The 13572-nt window shown below is 40.0% G+C and overlaps 1 protein-coding gene across 1 annotated transcript in view; it reads right to left on the minus strand.

The window, feature by feature from the left end:
* The window catches only part of necab2 (N-terminal EF-hand calcium binding protein 2), a 215559-nt gene that overhangs the window by 13326 nt on the left and 188661 nt on the right, over positions 1-13572 (minus strand). Inside the window, exon 10 of the mRNA XM_057836566.1 lies at positions 766-878. Coding sequence (XP_057692549.1) covers positions 766-878 — 113 coding nt within the window. The remainder of the gene's footprint in view (positions 1-765; positions 879-13572) is intronic.

The following is a 13572-nucleotide window of genomic DNA, read 5'->3' on the forward strand; positions in this document are numbered from 1 at the left end:
TGCTCATAGCAGTCCCATGTCATACTTATGATGGTCTTATGACATTCCTATGGCACCACTGTCAAATAAAGTGTCACCAAATACCATAGCTAGCAATTAATGAAACAACTAGAACAGTAACTGAAGAAATAATTAGCACAGAACATGAATTTCATGAACATTGATCGTCATTTACATCTGTAGCGCTTGCAATGCATGCTAGTTGATACTTGTACTTTTTAAAATTCAGTATAAAATTTCATCCACCACTGCATGAGTCATAGAGAAGAAGAGATGAGATGTCTTATTCATTTGTAATGGTGGGAGGAAATGTTCAGCAGATGATAAATACTTAATTAAGATCTTACTATTAGGGATAATGTAGTAACTATCTTTCATTTCGTTGATAAGGAACACATTTGGGCTTCTTTTTAGGAAAAATATTAACTGTTATACAATACTTTCCACACATCCATGTTATAGTTAGTATTTAAACACAGATCAGGATGTGCGCATTAGGGGTCCAGCTAACCTTATAAAACTAGCAGTACCCTATGTTTTAGGTAGCAGGATGGATGATTAGGAGGAAGGACAACTCATGGTCAGGACTGTTTTGCGTTGAAGGCTAGATGTGATGACATGGGAATAAGATGTTGATGACCTGATAATGTTTAGATGGAGGAAAGATTACACCATAGTTGTTTGATGCTAAAGGGCTTCTGAAACCTTTAGTCACATAGGTCAGGTTTTGAGTGGATAAAGAAAGACCATTTAAAAAAGTCATACTGAAAGCAGTCTCTCTGAGTTGAGACATTCTTCAGGTATTGCTTCAATGCTTCACAATAGTCAGCAAGCTTCTTCTGGGAAACCACCATCTCTTGACGGATCAGCAATAATGACTGTAAAGAGAAAATCATTATTGAAACTCACTGTATTTACTTTTGATGTATAAGTCAAAAAAGAACCGGTCACTTTTTCTTGAAAATGAAAAATGGTTATCGTTTATTTCCTAGGAATTCCTCAAAAATATTTTTACAAAAAAAAAAAAAAAAAAAAGCTTTTACACATTTTAAGAAATTGTAGTTTTTGCATTATTATTCCAGAGCTTTCCATAAGTTTGTCAATGCACATGCATTTTCTATGGAAACAAATGGGAACCTTCTATTCTTATCAACTGTGGCTGTCAACAATAAATGAACTGTTGATAACACAGACCAGATCAGAAGTGTCTTTTGTGTTTCGTAAGTCCTTCTCATTAACATTAGGTGCGTCCAAATTCCAGCCCTTGAGCCATTTATTTGGAGCTCGCCATTTATAATTTTGCAGCCCGCGGCAAGCACTAATATGTGCAGCATGCTTGCTGGTTTCTTCATCTCTTGCTTCCACAGAAAATAAAGCGCAGGGTTCAACAACAGTTAACCTTTCGATGCAGTTCCCACAGTACTAGTTGCTCATTTTTCATACAATTTTATCCACAGAACACTCGCGACTTTACATAGTTGATGACTTCAAGACCTGCATGAGTGTTCTGTTAACAAACAAAACAAAGAGTGAGCCTGACTTGATCAGCATTGCTAAAAGGAAGTTAAACTTCTTTGTTAAATCTTGCAAGCAGCAAAATAATTTTCTAATCAACTATCCATTTATTTAACAAAAAACTGACCCGCATCAGAGGGTTCAAAGAGCCGCATGCGGCTTGCGAGCTGCAGGTTCCTGACCCTGGGTCAAGAGGAGCAGGTTTCATTGTGCTCAAGGGTCTCAGCACCTGGGAGTGTTTGTTTCAAACTAAATGAACAGAGTGGTTCCTCTTGCTTCTGTTATCGCCAAGATGTCAAGGCTGCTAGATACATGGTTCAAATGGTCTGTCAGATGATGGATAACGGAAAGGCGGTAACAACGTTGGAATCAAGTCTGAGATTTCTGATGACGAGATCCTGGACTATTGTCAAGGTGGTAGTCACGGTGGACCATCTGGAAATCCAAATGAACATGATAAATTAGACTTAAAGATTCCTATTCTGTGTCCTCTGGAGAGGAAATGTCAGACTCTGAGTCCAACCCTATTACCGGCTCTCTATCATCCAGCATCTGATGGACAATTTCAGCTGTGTATTTTAGCAGTCATGACAAGATGGAGATAACAGAGACAAAGGGAAGAGAAGAGGTGTACAGTGATACCTCCTCACCATGAGTTTCTTTGAAAGGAAAAGATAAAGAAAACCAGCATGCATGCTGTACGTGGCAATAGATCTAAGAAGAGAAAGTTATGATAGTGGGCCAACACTTACTGTATTGACTAATCCGGGCAAAACAACCGGAAGTACCCCTTCCACCATTGCTGAGGTGTGCCGCCCACAACACACAGCCAACAGTAGTTAACGTTACAGTTTACATTGACTGACGCAGGGCTGCTATAGGTGCACAAACACCCCAGTAATGGCGGCCAACCACTAGAGGGTGGCATACACAACTCTCTACTCGGATTAGTCAATATTACCATATCTTTCACACTTTATTTTTCCCCCAAATTTGACAGTGCACCTTACTGTATAATCCAGTTTATTTCATGTATAAATAATGCTTGTGCTTATTGACCTATGGCTTAACCTATTTTGATGAATCGTAAATGAATTATACTGCTCCAGTAAAGTGATCAAGACACAACTTCATCAATTATCAAAACCATAACTAAAACAATAAACCCAGCCTCTTCTGTAAGTGGGTCCAAAATGACCCGTATGCATTTTCTATTGAATCCTATGGGAAACTTTGAATTTTATCAACTGTGGCAGCCAGGAATAAATTACCTGGGGACCACACAGTCTGTATCAGAAGTTTCTTTTTTTTGTTGTTGGTCCTTATCCTTTGCATTTGAGGCCCACCGTCTAGAAATTGTTACCTGTGGCCTGTATGTACAGTATGTGTAAGATTTACTAGTACTTCATATCAGTATGAGAATCACTGACATATTGAGCAGCAGCAAAAACAAATTATGCATGGGAATTGAAAAATAAGTTCAGGTTTACATGTGTTTTACTGATTCTATCTATCTATCTATCTATCTATCTATCTATCTATCTATCTATCTATCTATCTATCTATCTATCTATCTATCTATCTATCTATCTATCTATCTATCTATCTATCTATCTATCTATGCTTTTCAGTAGCTGTCACACATAGTCACAAACTGAAGTTGGCATTAGTTCAGTGTATCACAAAAGTGAGTACACCCCTTGCATTTCTGCAGATATTCAAGTATATCTTTTCATGGGACAACACTGACAAAACGACACTTTGACACAATGAAAAGTAGTCTGTATGCATAGAGTTAATTTATTTCCCCCTCAAAATAACTCAAAATATAGCCATTACTATCTAAACCCCTGGCAACAAAAGTGAGTACACCGCTTGGGAACTACGTACATCCCTAAATGTCCAAATTGATTACTGCTTGTCATTTTCCCTCCAAAATGTGACTCGTTATAGGAGTGCTGTCAGCATTGCTGCAGAGATTGAAGAGGTGGGGGGGTCAGCCTGTTAGTGCTCAGACCAGACGCTGTACTCTACATCAAATTGGTGTGCATGGCTGTCACCCCAGGAGGAAGCCTCTTCTGAAGACGGCACACAAGAAAGCCCGCATACAGTTTGCTGAAGACATGTCAACAAAGCACATGGATTACAGGAACCGTGTCCTATGGTCTGATGAGACGAATATTATTTTGTTTGTTTCCGATGGTCTCAAGCATGTGTGGCAGCGACCAGGTGAGGAGTACAAAGATAAGTGTGTCATGCCTACAGTCAAGCATGGTGGTGAGAATGACCCCCCCAACCTCTTCAATCTTTGCAGCGATGCTGACAGCACTCCTGTAAGAGCCACATGACATTTTGGAGGGAAAACGACAAGCAGTACTCAACTTGGACATTTAGGGATGTACGTAGTTCCCATGCGGTGTACTCACTTCTGTTGCCAGGGGCTTGGATATTAATGGCTATATTTTGAGGGGAAAATAAATTAACTCTATTATATAAGTTGCACACAGACTACTTTTCATTGTGTCAAAGTGTCATTTTGTCAGTGTTTTCCCATGAAAAGATATACTTAAATATCTGCAGAAATGCGAGGGGTGTACTCACTTTTGTGATACACTGTATTTCTTTACAATAAACAGTGGTACCTCAAGAATAAAGCTATTTTAATACCTGAGTCGTCTGCTTTTTTTGTCCACTTTCTTTCTTTTTCTCTAAAATTGTGCACCTGATCCATGTGGACAATATGTGTCACTTTTAGTGATTGAATTCATCATTCTTTATTATTAATAATTACACTGCCAAAAAGATTGCTCCATCCATCCATCCATCCATCCATCCATCCATCCATCCATCCATCCATCCATCCATCCATCCATCCATCCATCCATCCATCCATCCATCCATCCATCCATCCATCCATCCATCCATCCATCCATCCATCCATCCATCCATCCATCCATCCATCCATCCATCCATTATCTTCCGCTTAATCCGGGGTCGGGTCTTCCCTCTCCCCAATCTCTAGTGGGATCCCAAGGCGTTCCCAGGCCAGCCGTGAGACATAGTCTCTCCAGGGTATCCTGGGTCGTCCCCGGGGCCTCCAAATGATTGCTATGTAACTGAATGTTCCTAGTGAGATCATGGTCTCCGATTACAACCTTTCAGTTCATTTACTTGTTACTATAGTTGGGTTGCATAGGACAGTCTAAGTGAAATCACGAAAGATATAGGCTGTAAGAGAAATGTACATTGTGCTGCCATTGATAAACTGTAAAGAACTATACACTGTGCAAGACCAGAGTCTGGTGTCTTCACATAGCAATGAGTTAATGCTTTTTATCATAGAAAATCTTTACACCTTGCCTGCCTAATTTTGGTGCATGGAGAAAGATCCCACACAGCGAAACATTGTAGATTTAGCACACAGAGTTTTCTCCCGGATGCTCTTCCTGAGACCATCCACAACTGGAACCGAATCCTGGACATTACAAAGGCAGCAGTGTGCTCAGACCATTGAGCTAAACACAAGGGTGCCCAATTTTAGCTCATAACGACATTAAAACTAAGGCTACATCTACACTAGGACGGATAATGGCCTTAAACGTGTAATTAGTTAGACTATATGGAATGTCAGCTACAATAATATACCTCCTGGCAATATTACTCACCGCTTAATATTAACTGCTGTCTCCGTACAACAATCGGATACTAAGAAAGTGACGTCATGGAGCCTGCTATCACCATTTTTAGTGCGGCACGCCGGCATTGTAAACAATGGAGGCGGACGATCAAGACATGGCATACCTGCTCCTCTTTTCTTTTCAACAGTCATTGTTTACAGTTGATCATCTAGAGTGTAAAACATGTGTCATGAACCTATGTCTAGAGTGATTTCTGGCTCTTTTGATGAGTGCATATGCCTCTCCACCAACCCTTAATCTTAAATGTGGTACCGGCCGGCTCGCACCAGGCGAAGAGCTGATAAAGCATCCACACAATTTTCTTGAACTTTCAAACGTGTGTCGATATAATATGCTTTATTTCTGTGCCCAATGGTGGTCCTCTCATCACGGATTACACGGAGATGAGCGTTTTATTAGAGAGCTTGTCTCCCGCATTAACTCTCCGATTAGCCAGACTGAACTGGAGTATATAAAAATGTGTAGGGGAAAATAAAACCATGAAAAGTTAACTGCATGCTACCCCCAGTCACAGAGGCTCGCGATCAGTTTTTTATATGACATTTCTGCCTGTCAAAACTGTCGCCACTGCCAGGATCGCCACTGTTATGCACAAGCACTCCTGGTTGCGGCTTCCAGGAAATATACGCAGCGCCACACAACACCATATGTTTCTTTTTTTTATTTTTTATTTTATACCATATGTTTCTAATTCTTATTTACGACTGGTGAGTGCACAACCGAGCATCGATTGTAACGTCCCTAGTAACTATGTCGAAATTTCCCACTGGCGAGTAATACATTTTTGGTTCAGAGGTAAACCGCGCGGGTGATGACGTAACACATGAGGCTGCTCCTTTCTACGCATGCGTAGTTTGCGCAAATGCAGGCGTACCTTGCAGAAGCGGGGTGGGGGGGGTGTCCTTAAGTGCACCTTAAACGTGGTGCTGACAGGTATAAAAATAGTCAGCAAAATACCCTGGAGAAATTTATCTGTCCTCGTGTAGACAAAACCTAACTGGTTATGGCATTAGCTTGAGGGAATCTTTGTACTGATACCTGAAGGTTGGGGATTCCCCATGTGGATATTTAGGAAAACGGTAATAGAAATGAATTATAGTCATGCTACATTTTGAGATCATTTTTTATGTTTTGGTGACATAACGTTTGAACCTTTTGCAATGCTTATTTCACGCTAAAAGAATTTTGAATCGACAAAAGAGGTGTTTATGGAATGTTTAATGAGGAAATGTCGATTTGGAATATTTTTACATCATGAAACATGTTTTTTCCTTTTATGTAGAATCTCTGTATACATATCGTAAAATGCTGTTAGTATTATATTAAATAGTTTTCAATCCAGAATGGTGGCATTGCAGTCTTGAGATCTGGATTCCAATCTCAGTTGGAACTTTTACGCACATAGTTACTGTGTTCTTCTTGTCTCTCCTGGTCAATACAATAAGATGGTATAGAAGGTTTAAGCTATCCCCAATCGCAATGAGGACAAGCACAATGGAATCTTATTAATCTACTGCTAAGATTAAGAATGTTGATTATAATAAAATCTTTTCCAAAAATCAATAAACAAAGATTGATCTTTCCATGCACTCCTTGTGCACGGGTTCTATGGTTGTCTATTTAATAGTGTTGTATCGGTCGTGAACGATTCGTTCTTTTTGAACGAATTGTTTGGGTGAACGAGACCGAACTAATCACCTTCTGCACTGATTAGTTCTAGGAAGTAGTGTTGTATCGGTCGCGAACGATTCGTTCTTTTTGAACGAATTGTTTTGGTGAACGAGACCGAACTAATCATCATCTGCACTGATTCGTTCTATGAAGGTGGTGCTTGTTCGCTGCGTGGGAGGGCGTTGAGCAAGCGGCAGCGTCTTCTGACATCGCACACGACCAATCAGACGCCAGCCTCATCGCGGGCAGGGGAGGGAGCGGAAACAGAATCAGGGCGTTTGTCACTCACGTCCACGTGTGGCCAATAAGCAGCCAGCGTGCAGGCAGGGGGGCAAGACTGAGTTTTGTCACTTCCCGTTCAGTGACTCGGTCCTCTGGTTCCTGACCTAGCTTGCTGCTAACTTAATTTTCCAGTAATGACTATGCGGTGAACGAATCAGAAAATGAAAGGAAATGACTTTGTCACATATTTGTTAACGTGGAGCCTATCAAATGCTGCTCAAACAGACAAAAACACCACACAAATCTAGCGAGCATTGTTAAGAGTAGTACTTTTCTCAACAAACTCGTGACTGCCTATGACGACATACTATCAAATTTACAGTAACTTAAAACACGGGTAGCTACGAGGCAAGCAAAAGCTGAGCTGCGGTCGCGTGACGGCAGTGAAGCGGGCAGAGAACTGTCACTATATGGAGGCTTCATGGCAGCGATATTTACCTCATATGTGCACAGAAAAAAATATTGAGTATGATCACCATAATACTGATTTGCAATGAAACTGTATATACATGTCAATTTTTTCCCGAGTGTTTTTTTTTTTTTCGTGTCAGCGTGTCGGGTGTTGGTTGGTTTGACAAATTATGTCAATCCGTCCATCATGTGCTACTCAAGCGCCCAAAACAACGCACGCAGACACGGGAGATGTCGCAATATGTCTACATTTTTCTTAACAGACTAATGAGAGTAGAAAGGCGACATCGTAAAGAGCTAACAATTATTTCTCGTCAGCATTTGACGATCTGAGATGCGGGGACGACAGGGGAGCTGGCCGGATTATTTTATTTATTAATACCAGTGCAAAAAAACAATATGATCACCATAATACTGATTTGCAATGAAACTGTATATACATGTAATTTTTTTCCGAGTGTTTTTTTTTTTTTTCTCGTGTCAGGTGTTGGTTGGTTTGACAAATTATGTCAATCCGTCCATCATGTGCTACTCAAGCGCCCAAAAACAAAGCACGCGGACACGGGAGATGTCGCAATATGTCTATGTCAGCATTTGACGATCTGAGATGCGGGGACGACAGGGGAGCTGACCGGATTATTTTATTTATTAATACCAGTGCAAAAATTCAACACGATCATCTTAATACTAAAAAACAAAAATACAACAGAGCGAGATGTAAATATGATGTGTTGGTCGTTCCATATTCAGAAATTAAACTTTCGATGTATTTTTATTTTCGTGACAGCAAACATGCTGTATATGTATGTGTGATCAAGAACCTGCTAAAGAAAGTCCGTGCGCCCCCGCCCCCTACTCCCCTCACAAAAGGAAAATGTTTAACCGTGTCCTAAATCGAAATGCAAGCACGAGCCATGACTTTGAGCCCATAGAACTAGGACAGACGACGCGGAAGTTCTCCCTCGCTTTTGCAGCAGCAGGAGGGAGACGAGGCTGTCTGTGAAAGCAGAATGATACCGCCTGTCACTCATTTCTGAAACTACGATGAGTGGTCAATGTGGAAGAGAGGGAGGGACCAAGCAATGTCACTTCCCGTTCAGTTATACTGCGAAGCGGTCTTTGGTGATTCGTTCGACAACGTCACTTCTCGTTCAGTAACCGAACGATTCGTTTGGGCGGGGAGGGAGATGAGGGGGGCGAACGATTCGTTGAACGATTTGTTTGAACGAATCTTTTTACTGAACGAACCGGAATGGATTCGTTTACTCAAGTGAACGACAAATCTCGTCACTACTAGGAAGCTGGGGCTCGCTTGCTGCGTGGGAGGGCGTTGAGCAAGCGGCAGAATCTTGACATCGCGCACGACCAATGAGACGCCAGCCTCATCGCGGGCAGGGGAGAGAGCGGAAACAGAATCAGAGCGTCTGTCAGTCACTTCCACGTGTGGCCAATAAGCAGCCAGCGTGCAGGCAGGGGGCAAGACTGAGTTATGTCACTTCCCGTTCACTTACTCGGTCCTCCGGCTAGCGGCTACTGACCGAGCTTGTTGCTAACTTGACTTTCCAGTCACGCGGTGAACGAGTCAAAAAATGAAAGGAAATGACTTTGTCACATATTTGTTAATGTGGAGCCTATCATATGCTGCTCAAACAGAAAAACACCACACAGACCTAACGAGCATGGTTTAGTGTACTACTTTTCTCAACAGACTCGGGACTACATATGACGACATACCATCAAATTTACAGTAGTTTAAAACACTTTCGCGGGTAGCTACGAGGCGAGCAAAAGCTGAGCTGCGGTCGCGTGATGGCAGTCCTGGGGGGGAGAACTGTCACCATATGGAAGCTTCATGGCAGCGATGTTTACCTCATATGTGCACAGGAAAATATTTAGTATGATGACCATAATACTGATTTGCAATGAAACGGTATATACATGTCAATTTTTTACGAGTGTTTTATTTATTTTTTTCGTGTGAGAGCGTGTCGGGTGTTTGTTGGTTTGAAAAATTAATGTCCATCCGTCCATCATATGCTACTCAAGCGCCCAAAAACAACGCACGCGGGCACGGAAGATTTAGCAATATGTCTCCATTTTTCTTAACAGACTAATGAAAGTGAAAAGGCGACATTGTAAAGAGCAAACTGTAGCTGATGATGATGTTGAGTCTCGTAGCTTGCTGAGTAGACGTGTTGCAATTATTAAACAATTATTTCTCGTCAGCATTTGACGATCTGAGATAAGGGAACGACAGGGAAGCTGACTGGATTATTTATTTATTAATACCAGTGCAAAAATTATATTTCAATACAATCATCTTTATAATGATTTGCAATGAAACTGTTTTGTATCAAAATGTAGTATTGTTTTCATTTCAGATCAATACATTTGACCAGCTATTTACGCTTTAGTTTTAACAATAGTTACCAAAAATAACAGTGAGGAGCATAAAAACAAAAACACAACAGAGCGCCAGGTAAATATAATGTGTTGGTCGTTCCATATTTAGAAATTAAACTTTCGATTTCTCTTTTTATTTGCGTGACAGCAAGCGTGTCACGTAGGCTGGTAGCGGCAATAATGTATATGTGATCAAGATCATGCTAGAGAAAGTCCGTGCGCCCCCGAGCCCAAATCCACAAAAGGAAAATGTTTAAAAGTGTCCTAAATCAAAATGCAAGCACGAGCCATGACTTTGATCCCATAGAAATACGACAGAAGGACGCGGAAATTCTCCCTCGCTATTGCAACGGCGGGGTAGAGACGAGGCGGCGAAAACAGAATGATATAGTCTGTCACTCACTTCTGAATCTATGACGAGCGGCCAATGAGGACCCTGTGTGCAAGAGGAGGAGGGACTAAGCAACGTCACTTCCCGTTTAGTTATATTACTAAGCGGTCTTTGAAGATGCGTTCGGCAACGTCACTTCCCGTTCACTAACCGAACGATTCGTTTGGGTGGGCGGGGGGATGAGGTGGGCGAACGATTCAGTTAACGATTTGTTTGAACGAGTCTTTTTACTGAACGAACTGGAATGGATTCGTTTCCTCAAGTGAACGACATATCCCGTCACTTCCCGTCCGTTCAGAGTGAGCCAATTATTTATTTTAAAGGGATATATTTAGTGTTTGTAAAATTTGCAGCAGCACTGGTCAATTAAATGCCATTTTTTTATCACCCAGGGCGAACTGGCACACCCAAATCATGTGTTATGAAAAAAATGGATTTACAGATAAATGGATGTTTGATTCAATTCAGATCCAACCAGTCATAGCTCCATGATTGTACTGTGAAGTAAACCTTTTAGCATGATTTCATTTTCTATTCTATTCTATTCTATTCTATTCTATTCTATTCTATTCTATTCTATTCTATTCTATTCTACAGTGATATTATGGCATCTTTGTTAGTATTGATATTTTGTTCTTCGTAGTTTGTTTTCAGCATGCATTATATTAAGGGCTATTTTCCATTGCTCTAATAATCAATATTGCATGGTAAACAGCGTGTGCATTAATGTACAGTACCGTTGGTAGTATAGAATAGAGGTGGAAGACCACTGCATGAGAATGTAGAGGTGCTGGGGCGATCCAGAGTTACCATGGCAACTGAGGCACACTCACACAGAGTTCTTCATCTCAGATTTCATTTTGCTCTCAACCCCTCCCACATGCTCCCCTAGTCAGTCTTGTCCTCAAGCCTTCTTTCCCCACTTCACTTGGTTGGCCCATTTCTTGACACCTCAAAGCTTTAAAACATTGCTATCTTCTAAGGATAACGCTCCCCTTCTATTATTCGGAGACCCTAAATTTATTTCCCCTCAATATCAATCTTTGACAATTTAATTTCCTTAATAATTTGTATGTCACTGACATTCAAATCTGACCTTACCTACTCCTCCCTCTCCTTGCTTTGAGTTGAATTTATTTCATTTTGAATTCATCAAAAAATTCTCATTTATTAAAATAAAAAGCTAGAAGCAATTGATGCCATGGCTAACTGCCTGCTGTAGTAGAAAATTACATTAGAATCTGAAGCTGCAGTTCATTCAGTCGGGTGGCAATTTGGTGTCTGTTTGACTGACAAACAGTGGGATAAAACAAATGGTGCCAAAGCAAAGACAGCAATTAAAGGTTGAAAGAAGCGACGCAACTCTTTGATGTCCTTTTATGTTGCTGTTTACTTAAAAGGCCTACAACATTACGATGGGACATGTTTCGCAAACAATTGCATTTTGTATATTTTTGTTGTATCCCCTTAACTCCAAAATAGCAACCTTTCTGGAATTTAAAAAGCTAAAAAATTAGGGCTGTCAAAATTGCGTTAACTGGCGGTAATTATTATTTCTAATTAATCACGTAAAAATTTTTGACGCATTTAACGCACATGCCCCGCTTAAACAGATTAAAGTGACAGCACAGTATCATGTCCACTTGTTACTTGTGTTTTTTGGTGTTTTGTCACCCTCTGCTGGGGCTTGGGTGCGACTGATTTTATGGGTTTCAGCTCCATGAGCATTGTGTAATTATTGACATCAACAATGGCGAGCTACTAGTTTATTTTTTGTTTAAAAATTTTACAAATTTTATTAAAACGAAAACATTAAGAAGGGTTTTAATATAAAATTTCTATAACTTGTACCAACATTTATCTTTTATGAACTACAAGTCTTTCTATCCATGGATCACTTTAACAGAATGTTAAAAATGTTAATGCCATCTTGTTGATTTATTGTTATAATAAACAAATAAAGTACTTATGTACCGTATGTTGAATGTATATATCCATCTTGTGTCTTATCTTTCCATTCCAACAAAAATTTACAGAAAAATATGGCATATTTTATGGATGGTTTGAATTGCGATTAATTACGATTAATTAGTTTTTAAGTCTTTCTAGCCATGGATCGCTTTAACACATGGGTGTCCAAACCTGTCCGCAAGGGCCGCTGTGGGTCCTGGTTTTTGTTCCTACCAATCGAACCCAGGCAGTTTAACCAATGAAGTTTGTGCTAAAACAAGCAGCACCTGACTGCAATCAACTGATTACACTTGTGAGACACCAGATTGGTGAAAAGATGTCATCTTGTTTTGTAGAAATGAAATCCAGCACCCACTGCGGCCCTATGTGGAATAGTTTGGACACCACTGCTAACAGAATGTTAATACTGTTAATGCCATCTTGTTGATTTATTGTAATAATAAAAAAAATACAGTACTTATGTACAGTATGTTGAATGTAAATATCAAGTCTTGTGTGTTATCTTTCCATTCCAACAATAATTTACAGAAAAATATGGCATATTTTATAAATGGTTTGAATTGCGATTAATTACGGTTAATTAATTTTTAAGCTGTGATTAACTCGATTAAACATTTTAATCATTTGACAGCCCTATAAAAAATACCACAACTTACCCACTAAGGTCCTCTCCAGTCTCCCCATTGCTTGTTTTGAGACACACACGGTAAGATTTGTCTTCTTATCTTGGCAATACAGAACATGAAATGTTGCTTTATCCTTTAAAGGTCTGAGCTGAGTGATCATCACACACTAAATGTAACTCGTAGCTTTAGCATAGCATTCACGTTCCCGTTTCCATTAGGCTATTGCTAACGACGAGCGTCCTCTTAAAGTCTTTTTTTTATACACAGTTCGTAGCATAACTAATTGAAAATAATGCACAGTTTTTCTGCTGAGTGTGTTTTATCACGTGATGGATTTGTAGATGCTTGTAGATGCTACAATATGTGCTTGTCTGTCAATGTTCATTCGAAATAGTTGGAACTTGGAAACCTTTATTATTTATTTAATTTTTGGTATGAAACTTTCCAATTTTACAGGCGAAAACATTGAGTTAACGTAGGCTAAAAATAGATGAAATTAGTCAGAGATTTGTCAACAAAAACTAGAGGAAGACAAAACCACATTTTGAAATGACCAAAGTATGACTAAAACTAGTATTATCGTCCATAAGACTAAGATGAAAAT

Source organism: Corythoichthys intestinalis, chromosome 5 (genome assembly GCF_030265065.1).
Source record: "Corythoichthys intestinalis isolate RoL2023-P3 chromosome 5, ASM3026506v1, whole genome shotgun sequence".
Taxonomy (NCBI): domain Eukaryota; kingdom Metazoa; phylum Chordata; class Actinopteri; order Syngnathiformes; family Syngnathidae; genus Corythoichthys; species Corythoichthys intestinalis.